Below are 18,952 nucleotides of genomic sequence, written 5' to 3'. Positions count from 1 at the left end.
GGGGGCGGAGTCCAGAGACATGGCTGGGGTTACTTCTCCCTGGAGACTGGGGATCAGCCTTTCCGGAGCGTGCCTGGCCTGCTGTCTGCCTCCTTGGTGTTTCCTCATTCTGCTCCAGGAGTCTCTGATGAGCGTCTGGCTCTTGTAGCCCCAGGAGGCCGCGCTGAGGCAGGAGCGGCTGAGAGGGGAGGAAGCCCCCCTGCGCGGCTGTGGAGGCCCGATCTCTCTGAGCCCGAGGGGCGGCTGCTATGGGCCCTAGTCAGAGGAACCCCAAGCGGCTTCCTTCTGGGAGCAATTCCTACTGAGCCTTCCCCTCCTCGCCCGTCTCGCACAGACCGGCTTCGGGGGGGACGGTCCAAGCCAGCCACTGAGTGGGAGGGGCTCGGCCTACAGGCCCCGGCGTGGAACCCTGTCCCTTAGAGCACTTGTGTGCCGGGCACTGGAGGTTGTGCAAGTGTGTGTCAGTGAGCAGGGCTGGAGTTGACAGTGTTCTCTCTCTCTTTTTCTTGTGGAAATTTGGGGTAAGGAGAGCAGTGGCCCGAAAAGCAGCTGCATTCTTCTTTCTCTGCAAAAGCATGTTTAAGTACTTTCTGCCTCAAAGGAAAGAACATTAGTGCATTCCAGAGCTGGAGGCCTCTTTGGGTCAGGCTGGCTGTACGTGTACAGAGCGTGGCAGTGCGTGTGTGTGTGTGTGTGTGTGTGTGTGTGTGTACGCGCGCGCTCACTCACCCACCTGCCCACCTGCCGTGGTGTCCCTTTGAGACTGGGTGCCTGGGCATGGCTGGGCTCGGGCAGAGATGTGCCGAGGCATCTTAGCAGTGATTTCTGCAAATTCACTTGGGGTTCAAATTTTGGGCCAATTGACAGCCTCTGAGCCCTTCCCACATTCTTTGGTCTTGGAGGAGATGGGCACAGAGCGGGAGAGGAGGGCGCGGGGGTGGGGGTTGTGTGACCTGGGCTCTCCAGGTTGATGGCTTCCTCCTGCTCCAGACTCCTTTGCAGAAGGGTTCAGGTCAGTCCATATGGCAGGAAGCCCGGCCCTTGCCCAGCCTTGGCTTCTCCTGCCCCTTTCTCTGGCTCCTGGATGAGGAGAGGAGGCCAAGAAAGAGCCTGGGCTCTCCCTTTGCTGCTGTCTGCCCTGAGAATCCAACCTGGGTGTGCAGGCATTGTGTCTGAATGAGGCACTCTTGCTGTAGAGACCACATCTAAGTTAAAGACTCAGGTGTAGAAACAGTGTGTGGCTCTTGCCATGTTAATCGGTCAACCTGGGCCTCGGTTTCCTCATCTGTAAAATGGGGGTAATGATCCATAGCCTACTTTGCCCAGTTGTTTGAGCTTCAGGTGAGATAATCGATGTGGAAGTACTTTGAGAGAGGGTAGGAATGATGTTAAAGTTATTTATCAAAAGTAACACAGGGACAGAAGAGTCCATGAGTCACAAATATGCAGCTCGGTGAAGTTTTATCAGCACCTGGATCAAGAAACATCAACAGAGCCTGGAATCCCCCCTGTGCCCCTTCTCAGCCTTCCCCACCCCCAGAGGTCACACTGCTCCAACTGCAATCCCTGTAAATTTGTTTTGCCTGTTTTTTACCCCCACGTGTTTATTTATTTATTTGGTTGCGCCGGGTCTTAGTCACGACAGGCGGGCTCCTTAGTTGCGGCTCGCCGGCTCCTTAGTTGCAGCTCGCCGGCTCCTTAGTTGTTGCCTGCGAGCTCATAGTTGTGGCATGCATGTGGGATCTAGATCGAACCCAGGCCCCCTGCATTGGGAGCGTGGAGTCCTGACCACTGTGCCACCAGGGAAGTCCCATGTTTTGCCTGGTTTTGAGCCTTACTTGGATGGCTAACGCTGCGTGGAGCATCCCTCTGAGGAGAAGTGCTTTCACGTCTGCTGTGTGTGTTGGCATCGTGGGCTCAGAAGTAGCCCATGTGCTGAGCGTTAGTAGAGGAAGCCAAACGGTTTTGCAGAGTGCTGGTTATATCACTTTACACTCCCACTAGCAACAGCGGAGTTCCCTTACTACACATCCTCGCCCACACTTGATTTTGTCTAAATGTTATTTAAATTCAAGGAAGGATTGTTAATATTTCTTTCTTTGTCGTCTCTGATACAGATTTTGGAAAGGACCTTGGAACCTGATAGCTCTGATGAGGAACCCCCGCCTGTGTACTCCCCTCCAGCCTACCACATGCACATGTTCGACAGGCCTTACCCTCTGGCTCCCCCCACTCCACCTCCCCGGTAAGAATCCATCTCCTCTCAGAACGCAAGGCAATGGGGAAGGGGATCAGGGGTTGGGACTGAGTACAAACACAGTGGGAAACTTGACTGGACCCTTCGGTATACAAGAACAGGCTTCTACTACAGCAAGAGGCATTTTAGCTAGACACCAAAGAGAACTTTCAAACTGTAAGGATTGCAAGAGCAGACATCCACTAAATTCCTGCTCCAGACTAGATGCTATGCTGAACGCTGGACAGGACACAGAGATAAACGATGCTCAGCCTTTGCTTTCTGGAAGTTTATAGTCAAGGGAGATGCAGATTGGGGATGACAAACGCGTGGAATGTGTACTCACACTTCCCCGCCTGAGCCCATGGCAAACATTACTAATTGATCACTGTGTTCCTTCCTGCTAAGTTGAGACAGAACCTCAGAATCCTCCTCAAAACAGCACTCCCAGACAGTCATCAGTAACTGATGGAATGGATATCTATTTGCTATCCCTGTTCTAGGGATGTTGTGGGGATTTTTAAGCAATGGGAGCAAGTAAGTCTCTTTTTCTGGGGTAATTCGATAATTGGAAGCAGAAGAGTTAGGTCCCTGGAGACTTCATCCAGATCAGGGACTCTGTAATTTGGAAGTTTAAAATGAAGCTAGTTGCCAGCTGGGTCCCTGGGTCTCTGAAGTGCTTGTTTTTCTGGGCTCTGTGTTTGAGGAGGGCCGTTGGAGCCCAGGTGCCTCTTTGTCCTAGAGCTGCTGGTCCTGAGAATAACTCAGGCCTGGGGTGGGGAGGGGTGTGGGGACATGATAGGACAGGGAACTTGTTCCAGTGGATCTTCCCTTCTGGGGATCTTGGGAGCCCTAGACGGTAGTGGTGGAGAACTCTGTGATCATACAGGTATAGATAATAATAACACCTACCATTTACTAAGTGCCCTTCAAATGCCTGAAACTGACAAGGTTCTTTACCTACGCATTCAAACCATCTAACAGTTTGTGAGGTAGGTATTGTTGTCATCCTCATTTTACAGATGAGGAAACTGAGCCTCAGAGAGGTTTCATAACTTCCCTGAGACTACAGAGCTGGGATTTGAACCCAGGTCATTTCTGACTCCAAAGCCAACAAATGCTCTTCCCTGCTGTGTCCTGTCATCCCCCTAATGAGAAAAACCTCTGTGATTGCAGCTCAGGGAGCCGATAGAGGCCTAGAAAATTATGGGGGGAGGAGGAAGGAAGCGTTGTTTCCCGTTGTTTCAGGGACAGGAGCAGAGCTGAGGTCCTCCATCACAAGTGACACCAGAGGCTGTAATGGGGCAAAGCAGGGGGTAAGTGGATAGGTCTGGGTGAGATCTTGGCAGGACTTGCAGCCCAGGATGGGTCATGACGCCCAGGGCTAAATGATTTTCCTTTGATATTTTTTTAATATCCCAAGATGCTTTTGCAAAAAGTTCAGTTTCTATTAGGCAGAATAGTTCTACCTATTTTTCAGAAGGGAAAACTGAGCCCGTAAGAGACAGAATCCCATTGTAAACCTGGCATGGATATCCTGGCCGCATCCTCCCTCCCCTCCTCTGTGTATGGTGGGGTGAAGTAGGGCAGGGGTAGTGTAGCCCAGTGATGGGAGCCCCAGGTGGGGGCAAAATGGCCTCAGCACTAGACCAAGGCTCAGGAGGTCTTACTCATACCTTTGGACAAGTTACTGCCCTTGCCTCAGGTTCAGGGGCCTGACCCGGAAATGAAGGCTTTGCTGGCCTGGGGGTGGACACAGGGAAGAGAACTTAGTTGTGAAGTCGGACGGAGGCAGAGTGTTCCCCCGACCCTGCCTCGTTCAGCTGCCTAACTTGTGATTCTTGAGGTGCCTTTGGCTCACTGCTTAACGTCTCTGAGCTTCATTTGCCTCGTCTGTGAAATGGGAAGACTAATCCTCACCCCAGCGCTCTTGTGAGGGTTGAACGAGGTACCGTGTGTGGGGCCGTTAGCACAGCGCCGGGTACGAACCAGACCTGTCACCAGTGCTTTACTGCTCCCTCCTGCCCCTGGCTGCACAGTGGGCCTCTGAGGTCAGCTCTGACAGTGAACATTGAGACCAGGGGTAAGGCTGCCCTCAGAGGCCAGCGCTCAGAAGAGGCAGGGCCAACCTCTGAGCACGTACCCCTCTGCCCCAGGGTTGGCCCTGCTAGGCCCAGATCCACCCCCAGCTCATTTCCAGGGCCTCATTCAGTCTCTCCATCCAGGACATGCATTTCCAGCATTTATGGAGTCACCTGAAGCATGTGTGGTACAGAGATGAATACAGCCCCGCCTTGACCTCTCAAGGAGATCAGGGTCTGGGGGAGGCAGAGACGCGCGGCAGGGTACAGGGAAGGCAGCCTAGAGGAACTGATGTCCAAGCAGTGAGCTGGTAAAGCGGAGGACAGTAGGGCGTTCCAGGCAAAGGAAACCATGTGCAAGGGCCTGGAGGCAGGATAGAGGGCACCATCTGAGGGAACTCCAGGGAGTATGGAATGTCTGGGTGAGGCTGGAGGGGTGAGACGATCGTGGAAGCCCTTGAGGGTCCTCCAAGGAGCTTTGACCTTATCCTCCAGCCAGGGGTTTAAGCTGGAGAGTGACGGGGTGAGGTTAGTGTTTTAGGAATCTCTCTCTGGCTGCTGGGGCCAATCAGATTTGAGTGGGGGGGTTGGGGGCAGGAATGGCCTGGCTCCCTTCTGCCACCTCCAGTCTCTGGGGTGCCTTTGAGAGTGAAGATGAAGAGGGTTTGGGAGCTGGCCCTGCTGGGGCGCAGAGAGGCAGGCTGATCCCAGGGGAGCGTGCCTGGAATGCCAGGATTCCTGGGCCCAGGTTTTAGCAGGATGACCTGTGTGTTCCAGGACAGGCCTGACCCCATCAGGGCCTCAGTGTCTAGTCTTTACCAAAAATCTTGCCTGGAAGGCTTGTTGCTGAAATCCTTCTGGGCTCTGATATCCTTTGGGTAAGCCTGGGGGTCTTATGGGGCATGCAGTTCTAGTTCTGGGGTCCAGAGAGCCCCCGCAAGCCTTCTCTCTCCTTCCCCTCGCCCAGCCTGTCCTTTCCTGAATGAATGACAGGCTCTGAAGCCCAGAGGCACCCCTCCTCACAGGCCACCTGCTGTTCTTCCATTGAAATTACAGCCTTGGAAGTTTCTTATTTGCCTCTCAGCTCATTTCTGACGTTCCTTTCTGACCGCAGTGGAGTTGCCTGGGCCGCCCGTGCTCAGTGTCCCCCTGGTTCTCACAGCTGTGGGCTGACCTCATCTCAGCCGGTGCCAGGGCAGAGGGCTGGGCCTGCCCCTCCTCCGGGACCGCGGGCCCAGCAGCGAGGGACACTCAGCCTTCTACTCCTCGTCCCCCCTCCCGACTTGGGTTTCAGTAACAAATGGCTAGAGGGGTCCAGCTGCAACTCCGGGGCTCCCTCTCCAGGGCTTTCCTGGGTAGCTGTGGGTGTGATTGAGTTGGGGTGGGCACCCATGTCCCAGATGAAGACCCTGAAGCGGGAGGAAGGGTGCCGGGGTCGACCAAAGAAGGTCCTCGAGTCCCAGAGGGATGGGGTATCCACCCCCTTGACTCTCTGGCCCTTGGAGAAAAATGAAGCCGCCGACAGTGATAGGAGGTGGATGAGTGATGGAGAAGGAAAGGCGCCCAGGAATGGGAGTCCCGGGCCGTAAGGCAGGCTCTTCTCTGGACCATTCCCGCATCTGTACAGTGAGAGGGTACCCAGGGTTCCTTGGCTTCTGTCTGAGTGCTGAGCTCCCACCAGGCGTTTAGCGGCTTGTTATCCTGTCTGCTACCGCCCCCGCCCTTCCCCCTCGGCCGCCAGGCCACCCGCCCAAAATAGAAAAAGAAAGGAAGTTATTTCCATAGTCAGGGGCAGCCCGGAAAAGCTCCCCTCCAGTGAGGGGGCGGGCGGGATTCCTGGAGCTTGAGACCAAATCAGAGCCAGGCCCGAGAGAGAGTGGCTCCCGGCCCTCGGCTGCCTTCTCTGTGTGTCATTTCCCTGATTCAGCAGAACACGTGTCCTGCGGTTGCCACGCTGCAGGCTGCCGAGGAGCTGTGGGGAGCTCCTGGCCAGGCCCCAGGCCGCCCTCAGGCCAGGACGGCAGGGCGGGAGGCTGGGGGTCAGGGAGGCCACGTGCCAGGGTCTCCTTCCTCTCCTCTCCGCCTCGCTGTTGGCCTCCGCCTTGGCCCAGGGGAGCGGTTCCCCAGCGCCACTTGGAACAAGGACCCTTCCAATCCCACACCTCCATGTGCCTTTTCAGCACGTTGTTCAAGACAGCCGCCCGAGGGGCTCCCACGCACCTGGGCAGGGAGACAGCAGCTTGTAGGAGACTGAGCCCCAGAGGGGACAGGGTCTCACCCAGGACCACGTGGCTGGCTTGTGGCTGCGCCAGAACTGGAGCCTAGATCCGCTTACCCTCTAGGGATCCTGGTGTCCTCATGTCCCCCGACCCTAGCAAACCAGCACTGGGGCGGGCTGGGCTGCTGGCAGCTCTGTGTCTGTTCACTCGGAGCACGCCTGGCACTCAGCGGCCAGGAGGAGCTCGCGTCATGCTAGGTGCTAGGGATAGAAGCGTGAAGGGCCGTGACTGCCACACCCACGTCAAAATCCACAACACGCAACATGTGCGCCGGCAACACAGAGCTCTCTAGGCCCAGAGGCCTCGAAGGCGCTGAGTAGTTGAACGTCCAGTGCAGCGGAGCCCAGGCCCAGAGGCTGGGGGTCAGCCGAAGCCTGGTTGAGAAGGGGAGCTAGCGTGCTGGGCCTTTGTGCCAGAGGCAGCGGAGGCCACGGGAGACTCTGGAGCAGCAGTGCCGGTCTGAGCAGGATCTTGGTGTGATGGGCCAGGACACCTGTGTTTGGGCCTGACTCTTCCCTCCTCCTCGTCACCTCTCACCCTGCAGCATCGACGTGCTGGGCTCCGTGCCCCCTTCCGGCCAGAGGCGCTATCGGAACTGGAACCCCCCACTGCTTGGCAACCTCCCCGAAGACTTTCTCCGCATCCTGCCCCAGCAGCTGGACAGCATACAGGTAACGGAGGATTCCCCCGCCCCTGGCCTGTGCAGCAGCTCTGCTTGCCCACACCGTTCATGGCAGCCAGTGTCACTCCCTGCTGTTTAAGCCCAGGCTGAGCTATTTCTGTTGCCCTGGGTTTGTAGGGAAAGAACACTGAACCAAAAGCCTCATTTCCTGTCTGGGCCTGGAGGTTTCCTCTTCCGCCCAGGAAGGTGACAGCCCTGAGGATGCTCCCTGGCTGCAGCCATCACCCCAGGCTGGAGGGAGGTGGGCAGGGGCGGGGGGTGGGGAGCTGTCAACAGCAGGGGACCAGAGCACCTTCCTTCCCTTCCCTGGGAAAGGTCCAGGGTGCTTCTCCCCAGAGGCTGGCCCTCTGCAAGGGGTCTCCCCTGAGACAGCTTAGACAGGGAGAGCTTTGCGTTTGGGGACCCTGAACAGTTCACAGATCACTCTTCAGGACTATTCAGGTTTTGATGAAGGAAGGTAGGGGGGGCGTCCAAGGTGGAGGAGGTGGGGAGTACTTTTTAAGCCCTTGCTGCTTCCTCAGCAGACAGGGCTCTGGCCTGTTAAGTTAGATAGGAGGTGCTGGCCGCAGGGTGCGGCCACAGCATCCTGGGAAGGACACGTGTACCCCCAGGTGCGCGTGGATGCCCGTGCAGCACGCGTCCTTGTGAGTAGGCGGTCCACATGTTCGCTCCCCTCCTCAGGCTACCTCCGGGGGCTCCAAGCCTGCGATCACAGAGGGAGGCCGGCCCCTCACGGCCGGGCCCGGACCCCGGGACCAGGAGAACCGCTGGAAACAATACCTGGAGGACGAGAGGATCGCGCTCTTCCTGCAGAATGAGGAGTTCATGAAGGAGCTGCAGCGCAACCGCGACTTCCTCCTTGCCCTGGAGAGAGGTGGTGCCCCGGGTGGGGCGCTGCGGCCGCTGCTCCATGGCGAAGGAGGGGCTGACGTTGGCTTTAGCCTTGGAGCTCGGGGTGGCCTCTGTGCTGTTGAGTTATTCTGGTGGGAGCCCCAGAATTCTGCCGACAGGGGCCTGAGTCTCCAGCCACCGCTTCCCTCCTCTGGAACTCAGAGAGAGAGAGGGGTGCCCTTCCCTTGCTCCCCTGCCTGTCTGCTCTGTGCCAGGCACTGGCTTCGGCACCATATGTCTGGAGCTCCAGGAATAGAGTGATTGGGTCCGTGGGTGCCTCCCTGAGAAGAGGACATTAGAGCAGGGGCTCTTGAGTTTTTTGGGTGTTTGGGTTGTCCTTGGGCCCAGCACTCTACTGCCCCCAGCCTGGCTGCCTTCCCCCCTCAGGGCGGGAGTGTTTGATGGGGGTACAGCGAGGGGCCTGTGGGAGAGGGGTGTGTGTGTGTGCGCGTGTGTGTGTCTGACTGTTTTGGGGGAGGGAGCACGGTGTGCAGGGAGAAGTCTGGCCTGAGACAGAGGAGGCCCAAGGCTGCTCCCAGCTCTGCATTAAAGGTGCTGGGGGTCTCGGGCTCTTTCCTTTTTTTTTTTGCGGTACGCGGGCCTCTCACTGTTGTGGCCTCTCCCGTTGCGGAGCACAGGCTCCGGACACGCAGGCTCAGCGGCCATGGCCCACGGGCCCAGCCGCTCTGCGGCATGCGGGATCCTCCCAGACCAGGGCACGAACCCGCGTCCCCTGCATCGGCAGGCGGACTCTTAACCACTGCGCCACCAGGGAAGCCCGGGGTCTTTCCTTTTAAATGAAGGGCTGGACTGTCTGACTTGCCAGGGTCCTTCTCATTTTGACATTCTGGCACTGCAGGTTGTCAGGGCAGTCGTTTCCATATCTTTGAGAGTTTCTGGTTCTTTGAGAGCCCGTAGGCGTCGTGTGTGCATGTGTGTGTGTGTGATTCTGGGGGTTTGGCCTCTAATGACCTCCTGCCTCTCAGCGCAGGCTGCCCCTGGGTGGGAGCTAACTTCCCCAACCAGAATGTGGTCCTTTTCCAGATCGATTGAAATACGAGTCCCAGAAATCTACATCCAGCAGCGTAGCTGTGGGAAATGACTTCGACTTTCCCGCTCCTGTCCCAGGTAACCTCGCCTTCCTAAGAGAGAGGCCTGGAGGGTGTAGGGGGCTCACACCCCAGCTGTGGTTTGCATATTTGGAGTTTGGGGGTAGGCTGAGGAAACAGGCTGGTGGGGAGGTTTCTCCCTCTTCTCCATACTCGCCGAGAGGGAGATGGCCCCTCCACTCAGCAGCCCCGGGTTCTTACCAACCCAGCGGCTGCTGCGACCCACACCCGGGATTGGCCAACGGACTGGCTGAACTCCTTGGAGGTGCCTGGAGCACGGGCAAGAAGGGGACACACCACACCACGTAATGTCCCACGGGGTGTCGGGGTTGGGGTGGCAAGGGACTCAGAGACTGGGTCACTGCCCGGGGGGAGCTTATGGTTTTACTGGGAACAAACACTGGAGATGCATCCAAGAAACAGGCAGAATGAAGCAGCAGCAAGGCTGAAGACACACTTGTTAATTATGGCAAAAACATGTTGGCGGGGAAGGGCAGGATCAATCTGGGAAGAGCTCATCCATTCATTCAGTACCTGGGGAATATCTGCCACAGGCCAGGCTCTGCCTTAGTGTTGGAGGAATAGAATTGGAAGCTTCATGTCCAAGGTGGCGAGAAGCAAGAATTGCCTCAGTGGCTGAAGTAGGGCCAGGGGTGGACAGCAGGCTGCTGGGCTGCATGGACGAGGGTCAGGCTGGAGCTGGGGACACCCTGAAGTTCCCGGTTCCATACTCGACATCTGGACTCTGCCTGTGTGTGTGCACAGTGGCCCCTGGTCAGCCAGTGCCCACCACACACACACAGGCTGCCCGCCTCAGAGGAAGAATCCGCAGCTCTTGCCCGAAACAGATCTTACATCGCGTGGTAGAATGGGGGAGGGGGGCAGAAGGATGGGGAGCTCAGCTGATCCCAGCTTGAAGACAGAAAATCCTGTCGAATTGATTCATAAGCGACAGGCTGGGAGCTTAGGTCCCACCAGATACGCATCTGGGGGTTTAACAGCAGACTCTTGTCCTTGATCCCAAATTAACCATAGACACCGGGACCGCTGAGGTGGATCAGAATGACTCACAGGGACTTAGCAGGCAAGGTGACTCGGGATTAGCGTGGGAGCTTTAGAAGGGCGGTGAGGGACCCAAGTGGGTGCTGAGTGAACGGGGAGACTCGGCGCACCATGTCAGGACGCAGGCAGGCTGGCCACGTGCTGGTGAATGTGTAACAGCCTGTCGGGGTGCAGGGGAAGCCCCAGTGCTTAGCATCTGGTAGCTTCCATGGTGTAAACACTCCCATCGTGGCTGATTTCAAGCTACCAAAGGGCCTTCACGGAATGCAGAGTGGTCAGAGGAACGGACAGTTGGGAGCCTGCGGGAGCCGGCCCTCCACACATACAGACCAGACCACTGACCCATTTTACAGAAAAGGGGAGAGTGAGGCTTGGGTGGAGAAAGGAATGCTCCTTGAACCCCGGTGTCCTCCTTGCTATAAGCTCCCTCCTGGTTAGGGCAGAAGCCTGCTCTTTGCTCCCTTCCTCAAGTGGAAGGGTGGGGGCTGAGCCCCTGTCCTGTGGGGACAGCCCTGACCCCCCTCCCCGGGCCTTGGGCAGCCACTGGCCCTCAGAGGTGTCTTCCCCCTTCCAGGAACCAGCGACAACAACCCCGCTGTGTCTGAAGATGCCTTATTCAGGGACAAGTTGAAACACATGGGAAAATGTGAGTCCAGCGCACGCCCCCTCCCCAGCTCTTCTAAGACAGGCCTGTGGCCTCCTGGGAGGGAGGGAGCCACCCGGAATTTTAATGCAGCTGACTCTTGGTGAACCAAAGTGACATTTTAATCACGGGCTGGCTCCCTCAGCTTTCCTGCCTCACTTCCCTGTGCAACTGAGTCTGGATACAAATTAAGTTTTAAATCCTCTTGAGCCATCTGTCTGCAGAAAAATAATAATGTGCTGGACACCGCGCCCCCCTGCCCCCCGCCGTTTTAGAGTTCACATTCTCTGTGGCTTGAGGGGGCTTGGCCAGGCCGGGCCTGAGTGGGGAGGCCCAAGCTAAGTCCACGTTCTGTGGGTGGGCGGTCCACCAGGTCAGTGGCCCCTTCTCACAAAGTCCTGCCAGCCGGGTCCCGCCTTCCCCTCCACCCCACCCCCCAGACACACAACCATGCGTGAATGAGGCTGCCATCCTTTCAGGCTCCATTTCAGAGAAAATCTCGGATTAGTCATGGAAATCCCAGAACCAACCCTGGAGGTGGAGAGGGGAGAAGGGGAGGTGGCAGGAAGAAAGCCAAGATGCGAAGCCGTCTGTCACAGCTGGGGAAGGAGGAATACCCGGATCTCAGCTGCTGGCTGCGGTCCCTGGCCAGGCTCTCAGTGGCCTGTGCTGCCTCTGCCGGCCGACCACTCTGCCAGGGCACCAGCCTGACCCCGGTCTGCGATGGCTGTCACCTCTTCCCCTCCCCCACCAGCCTGCCCACCTGCCCCAGTCCTGGGGGGCAGCTACCTGCTGCTCTCGCTGCCGGCTCACAGGTCTCTCTGCCCCTAGCCACCCGGAGGAAGCTGTTTGAACTGGCCAGGGCCTTCTCGGAGAAGACCAAGATGAGGAAGTCAAAGAGGAAACACTTGTTGAAGCATCAGTCGTATCCTTTCCAGCCTGGCACTGGGTGGCAGTGGTGGATGCGAAGGGTGCTGAAAACCTTGGGCTGGACTCCCTGAGGCTGCACCCTCCCCCGGAGTGGGACCGGGCCATGTGACTCTCCCCTCTCCCACCCTGGGCCCTGCTGCCAGCCTGGCGCTGCCCTATCTCTTTTTTTTTTTTTCTGGTACGCGGGCCTCTCACTGTTGTGGCCTCTCCCGTTGCGGAGCACAGGCTCCGGACGCGCAGGCTCGGCGGCCATGGCTCACGGGCCCAGCCGCTCCGCGGCATGTGGGATCTTCCCGGACGGGGGCACGAACCCATGTCCCCTGCATCGGCAGGCGGACTCTCAACCACTGCGCCACCAGGGAAGCCCTGACTTATCTCTTGACACCAGTGTTGACTCCCATCACCAGGCATGGGGAACAGGCCAGTGTAGGCCCCCTGTAGGCTCAGAAGTTGTCCTACCACTTTTAAACTTTTTGTCTGGGGTAATCTGCGTCTTGAGAGAAAACTTCGTCCTTCCATGGAAATAAGCAAACCTTTTCCTAATTTCTTTTTTTTATATATAAATTTATTTATTTTATTTTATTCATTTTTGGCTGCTTTGGGTCTTCGTTGCTGCATGCAGGTTTTTCTCTAGTTGTGGAGAGCGGGGGCCACTCTTCGTTGCGGTGCGTGGGCTTCTCACTGCGGTGGCTTCTCTCGTTTCGGAGCACAGGCTCTAGGCACACGGGCTTCAGTAGTTGTGGCTCGCGGGCTCCAGAGCGCAGGCTCAGCAGTTACGGCGCACGGGCTTAGCTGCCCCACGGCATGTGGGATCTTCCTGGACCAGGGCCCGAACCCGTGTCCCCTGCTTTGGCAGGCGGATTCTTAACCACTGTGCCACCAGGGAAACTCCCCTAATTTCTTAAGTTGAATTGATCCACAGACCTTTCCACCTCCTCAATTCACGTGTTGGCCCTGCCTTCCCACTCTTAGTTCCTCCAGTAAAAATATGGTTTTCCACAATTTTACCCAGACTTCCATCCATGCTTGTCAACCAGGGCCCAGGATATTATTATAGAAGCTGAGCAGCCAAAGGAGAACAGGGAGAAAGTTCCTTCTCTGTCCCCAGAGATGGGAACCGGGGGAGAGAGTCAGCGCCTGGCTGCTCAGTTGACCCCAGGAAAAGGAGCCTGCGGGAGGTATTGGGGAGTTTGGGGGGATAAGGCTGGTGCGGTGAAGGCCTCCTGAGCTTGGGGCGGGGGTGGAAGTCCAGGGACAGGGAGTGCCCACCCATCCCTGGGACAGTTTTCCTGAATGGCCCGGCAGACTGGGGGCTGCGGCATCAACAGCCAATCTCCTGGACGACGTGGAGGGCCACACTTGTGGTGAGGCGGGGAGGGCAGGGAAGTTGGGGCTCTGAGTTGCCTGTGATGGGTGGTCCTCCAAGAGGAGGGCCTGGGTGTTTCACAGGTGAACCCAGACTGTAAAGGAGGGGACACCGAACCTGGGGGACGTATCAGGGTTGGGGGGAAGGCGACCCAAGGAAATGGGTCCCCCTCGTGACTTGGTCCATATTGCCTCTCCCTTCCACTCCTGAAAAGGGGCCCAGCCACATCTCCACCTAAATTTTTACCTGGAGCACAAAGCACCGAGTGCTGTTGCTGGGGAATATTCTCTGGGGACAGAGAGGCCCACCCACATGGAAGGGCCTCCCCTTGAGAACCACGCGCTGGGCAGTTTCAGTGTCTGGGGCCCAGAGGCCTTCCAGCGTTCATGCAGTCCCTCCCAAAGGCGTGTGGGCCAGCAGACACTGCCTCAGACCTTCCGAGGCCCACAGCTGAACCCTGATCCTCAGGCCTCAGAGCAGAGGAGCCCTTTGGTGGTCAGGAGACATCCAGAAACAAGGGCTAGAAGGGCCTTGGAGGTCATCTGGACAGTCCAACTTCCCCATCTCATTTTATAGATGAGGAAACTGAGGGAAGAACTTGTCCAAGGCCTCAGAGCTCATCGATAGAGACAGAGCAGCAGCCAGGGGTCCTAACCCCGCACCGTGCCCAGTTGCCCCTCACCAGACCCGCGCATCGCTCCCGGGGATCAGCGTGTGCCCCGGCAAACAAGGGTGGAGAGAGTTGGCTCATCTGTCTTGCCCAGCCTGGGAGACGTGTCTTGAGTGAGGCCCTGCAGGGTGGAGGGTGAGGTGCTTTCCTCTGCTTTTCAGACGAAGACTTCCGGGGAAGGCGACAGGAGGTGCCCAAGGTGGAGGAAGCACTAAGGGAAGGACAGTAAGAGGTAAGGTGCAGGACTGCCCTGCCCCACACTCCAGAGGGTGGTCTTCCCCGTGGTCCAGAGGCATCAGGCTCAGGCAGCTAGATGGCGCAGGTCCGGGGTTTTTTCCCTTGTTACGGCGGGGGGCGTGTGCATGGGGGAACTAGTGTTTTGAGTTATTTATTCATTTGACAGAAGATAATCACACCTGCCTATGCCAGATGCTAGGGACAGGAAGAGAAAAACCAGCTTTGACCTTGAATAGTTTACAACACAGCTGAGAAGAGAGTCCAGGATACACACAGCACACTAATTTAAGAAAAACTGAGATGGCCTCACCCGGCCACGTCCACACAGAACTCTGCCATTGCCTCGGGTTTTGGTGGTGGGGAAGATGAGGGAACGGCCCCTCTCAAGATAGCTCTGTTTCTGGCTGGAGCCATGGGCCTCCAGGCTGCTTTTCCTCCTCTATCCCAGTGCATCCCTGGGGAAGAAACAGGGAATGTCAACACCTCCTCCAGGGCTCAGGGGAACCTGTCCCTCTTCCAGCCCCTCCCCCACCAGGAAGCTGCCTGCTCACCCTGCCCCCAGCCGCTGTCCTGGTCCCAGGGGTCAGCTATCTACAGGGCTTTTTTTTTTTTTTTGCGGTACGCGGGCCTCTCACTGTTGTGGCCTCTCCCGTTGCGGAGCGCAGGCTCCGGACGTGCAGGCTCAGCGGCCATGGCTCATGGGCCCAGCCGCTCCACGGCATGTGGGATCTTCCCGGACCGGGGCACGAACCCATGTCCCCTGCATCGGCAGGCAGACTCTCAACCACTGCGCCATCAGGGAAGCCCTACAGGGCTTTCTTGAGCTCACGGTGTGGCAGATATGGCCCTGTTTCAGGCTATGGAGAAATACTTGCTACCCTCAGGGTAACTGTAGTGGAGGGGAGAAACCAGAGTGGGGAGGACACAGCCAGGAAGAGTACAGGCGCCCTCTCCCCTCAGCCTGGGCGGCTGGCCTTCACGTCACCTCTAGTTGACTCGCCACCCTCCACCAGGCCCTTCCAGACCTCTTCTGTTCTCTCAGGCTCTCCTCACCCATGTTGCTGCACCCAGGCTTCCCAGGTATCCAGAATGCTGAAATAAAGCCAGCCGAGGGGAGGACCCCCGCCTCCCGTGCAGTGTCGCTACCACTTCCTTCCCACTGGTCCCCCGGGAAACATGCTGGCCCAAAGCCACCCCTTATCAGGACCTTCCTCATCATTTCTTTCTTTCCTGAATCTTCCAGCTTTTCCCTTTCCTTCCTCAGGTCTACATCATCCTCGTCCCATCTTAAAAACCAAGAGTCCTCAATATTTTCCATCATCACCCAGTTTGCAGAAAAGCGCATCCTCCTTCACCCATTGCCAGCTGGCGCCCCCACCCCCACCCCCAGACTGTCTCAGGATCACCTGCCAGGTCCTGGGCCTTTTCCTATTCTGCATCCTCTGGTGCTGTCTCTGCACGCCATGCCCATCGTCTCCCCTGAAACTGCCCTCCCTTGGCTCCTGTGGCCCCAGGAATCCTGGATCCCCTTTCTCTCTGCCGTTGATTCTCTGTGTGCTTTGGGCTCCCGTGGCTCCTTCCACTCCCTCAATCCCAGCTCTCCCCGTAGCTCTGGGCTTGACCCTCTTCAAAGTCTCCTTACTCCCTCTCCCTAGCGGTGCCACCAGCCGCTCTTACAGCATCAGCAATACTTTTGTGCAGTTGGTTCCCAAATCTGAATCTCCATCTTAGTTCTCCAAATCCACTCCACGGCCCCAGCTGTGCCCACGATGGTCTTTCTAGCCCTGGCTGTCAACTCACTGAAAGCTAGACAGTCCCACTTCTGATTTCCTCAGTTCATTTCTCTTCTTTTCTCCTCGCATCACTGCCCTGGCAGACTCTCATCACCTGGTTAACAGCTGCTGGTCTCTTCACTGCCCCTGCTCTGTTCACCCATCACCAGGACACCACTATAGTTCCATTTCTCCCTTGCTCTCTGAAAGGGTCTTCCAAGCGAAGGCTCCTCAGCTTGGTGTGGGGGGTCCCACCAAATTCTGATCCCACTTTACTTTTCTGCCCCTACAGGTGCCCTTGCTGTAGCTCAGCTGGGCTACTGCTGTATCACAGAACAGGCCAGGCACCCAGGCACACCTCTCAGCCCTTCACAGACAGCTGCTTCACCCCACCCGCCCCACTCCATCTCTAGCTGCCAGAGTCCCTGCTGTTTTGCAAGTTGGAATGTTTCTAGGAGCTTGGATTGGTGGGTGTGACCGCAGGCAGAGTTCCAAGGCTGACATAGAGTCCCTGGGGGAAGGAGAAGCCTCCTGTCTTTAGAAGCTTCTGCCCAGAACCATCTCTCCAGGAACCAGTGGTGAGGAAAGACCCCTGGGCTCCACTGAAAAAGACTTCTCCCATCCCTTTTTCCTGCCAGATGCAGCAGTTTCTCCTCGCCGGAGACCATCTGACCCGGTAGAGGCAGCCACAGAGCAAACCGGCCCTCCGCTGAAGAGCCCAGCTGCAGCCGGACGGATGGTGCTTGAGTTCTGAGGCCCAGTGGTTCTCCAGCCACAGTCCAGCCCAGCCACTGCCACTGCCACTTCCCAAGGGACTTAGAACTTCGGAGTTGCATGCTGTGATTGGAGGAAGGGCCTGAGGGTGGAGGCAACAGCCAACCACAGTCCCTTTCGTAGCCAGGCTGTTCTGTGGGGAACGAGTGGAAATGTAGGATCTAACCCCTCTTCTTAAAAAAAAAAAAAACACCCAGAAAACTGGCAAAGGTTGGAGTACCCAAAAGGGGAGGATGATCCTACCAGAGGCTCGTTGGCCTGAAGGTGGAGCCCCTGCCCCCCTCTTGTCCTGGTCTCTCCTGTCGGGCCACAGACACTGCCTGATCCCATACCCCCATCCGCAGCTCCCTTCTGGGCACCTAGGGTCCTTTATTCCCATGGCCTTCTGCATCTCAGTCTTTCCCCAGGGGTGCTGGTCCTTGGCACTCCCCTGCACGGAGCTCTGGGTGAGAAAGCCCTGGGCAGTCACTCGGGCCCGCTCTGAGGAGTGATGGGCCACCGCAGGGAGGTATCTGCTGAGTACCCTGCCTGGGCCCCTCGGGCTGCCTCTGTTAGGGGCTGGCAAGGGCCCCCAGCAGGGATGGGGAGGCTGGCCACCCCGGAGCTGGTGGATTCTAGCTAGGCAGGGGTAGTGTTTACTCTGACAGAAGACAAAAGTCAGTCCTGGATGGGATCCTGTAGTCCCACGACAGTGGGGGCTCCAGGGGCTCTGACGACCCAGTTGGACTAGAAGTTCTGCTGTCATTAAGGGTGGGCAGCGGCCAGTTCTTTAGTAACCCTGAGAAGGTGCAGGACTGAGGGGCAAGAAGGAGAGGCTGCCAGCCAGGCCAGAGCCTCTGGGGCAGAAGGGCTTGCTGGGTGCCCCTTGCCAAGAGTGAGAAGGCAAATGGCCAGGAGGAAAACAAGGGTCCTACGAACCTGACCCGGCACCAACCACTGCCAACGGGAGGGAGGGAGGGAGGGAGGGAGTGAGGGAGGGGCAGCCGGGCTTGCGTGGCCCAGCTGGAGGCGGGAAGGCGCCGACCTCGGGAGAACCGGGGAGCCGGGCAGGCACGGGGCTAGGGCCCGAGCGGGGAGCCAGCCCAGCGGCACGGCGGTGGGGCGTTGGGAGCGGGCGCCAAGCCTGGCGGGGCTTGGTGGCCGTAAGCCACCTCGAGATAGTGAGGGCGTGGCGGGCTCCCCGCGGTGCCGGAGGGGGACCCTGGCCCGGCTCAGCCTCCCGAGAGAGTGCGGAAGTGCTGCCGCCCTCCAATCCCCACCGGCCCCCAAGGGCTCCTGATGACTGGGCACAGAAGAGGGGGAGCGCCAGTCGCCCCCCCACCCCCCGTCCGTGTGTGTGGCTTTGTCAGTTTTTTTGTTTTTGTTTTTTCTCCTGCGTGTGGGTTTTATCTTGGAGCAGTTTCATAGGAATTCGTGTAATAAAGACTTGGTGTTCTCTTGGTGCTCTGACGTGGCGGCGCGTGGGCTGACCCTCCTCTTCGCCTCCCCCTCCCCCCGGCACCCCGCGCCCGTGGGCCGCCTGCCCGGCCCGCCCGCGGGGGCTCGGGGGCCCCGGGGCTCGGCATCCCCGCAGCGCCCCTCAGGTGGCCCCTGTGCCGCACCGCAGCCTCGCCCACCTGCTGGCGCTGTCCGCCTTCCGGTTTGCCTGGGAAAGTAAGTAAACCGCTGGCTGACAGGCCAGGGAAACACCAGTCTGTTGCGAGCGCTCCAGCCGGTCACCTTCCTAAATAAACGGAAAGCTGCCGGAATAACGTCTCGCCTGGAGCTGCGGGGATGTGCAGTGTCAGGCTTCAGAGGGCCCGCAGACATCTTCCAGTTCAAACCCCTCTCGCTTTCCCTACTCCCAGGCTTCGGTGAACTACCTCCCGCGCCAGGGAGCTCACTGCGAAAGGAGGCGGCTGGTGCCCTTTTCAGACAGGGCGGTTTTCAGGGTTAAAAAGTTCTTCCTGGTGTCGAGCTGTGGGCCTCCTTGTGGCTTCAACCCACACAACTTATTTCTGGGCTCCGAGTCACCCAGGCCAAGTCACTGCTTTTCCTCTGATGCCATGATTTTTTGTTTGTTTTTAATATTTATTTGTTTATTTTATCATTTACTTGGCTGCACCGGGTCTTAGTCACGGCACGCGCGGGATCTTCGTGGTGGCAGGAGGGATCTTTAGCTGCGGCATGTGGACTCTTAGTTGCAGCATGTGGGATCTAGTTCCCTGACCAGGATCGAAG

General features: G+C 57.8%; 1 protein-coding gene across 2 annotated transcripts in view; it reads left to right on the top strand.

Annotated features, from left to right (window-relative positions):
- The window catches only part of CUEDC1 (CUE domain containing 1), a 20,522-nt gene extending 2,341 nt beyond the window's left edge, over positions 1-18,181 (top strand). Inside the window, exons 2-11 of one of the 2 annotated variants that reach the window (XM_024757698.1) lie at positions 2,118-2,245; positions 7,141-7,267; positions 7,960-8,152; positions 9,214-9,297; positions 9,488-9,583; positions 10,915-10,986; positions 11,815-11,908; positions 13,219-13,277; positions 14,111-14,181; positions 16,597-18,181. In XM_024757698.1, the coding sequence (XP_024613466.1) occupies positions 2,118-2,245; positions 7,141-7,267; positions 7,960-8,152; positions 9,214-9,297; positions 9,488-9,583; positions 10,915-10,986; positions 11,815-11,908; positions 13,219-13,277; positions 14,111-14,178 (921 nt within the window). In that variant the 3' untranslated portion in view covers positions 14,179-14,181; positions 16,597-18,181. The remainder of the gene's footprint in view (positions 1-2,117; positions 2,246-7,140; positions 7,268-7,959; positions 8,153-9,213; positions 9,298-9,487; positions 9,584-10,914; positions 10,987-11,814; positions 11,909-13,218; positions 13,278-14,110; positions 14,182-16,596) is intronic. The other variant, XM_024757699.1, reaches the window with a different exon arrangement.
- Positions 18,182-18,952: the final 771 nt, after the last annotated feature.

This window comes from Neophocaena asiaeorientalis, unplaced genomic scaffold (assembly GCF_003031525.2).
Source record: "Neophocaena asiaeorientalis asiaeorientalis breed wild unplaced genomic scaffold, Neophocaena_asiaeorientalis_V1.1 scaffold327, whole genome shotgun sequence".
NCBI classification, from domain to species: domain Eukaryota; kingdom Metazoa; phylum Chordata; class Mammalia; order Artiodactyla; family Phocoenidae; genus Neophocaena; species Neophocaena asiaeorientalis.
The sequence above is the reverse complement of the archived record's forward strand: the minus strand, read 5'-3'. Positions and strand labels throughout refer to the sequence as shown.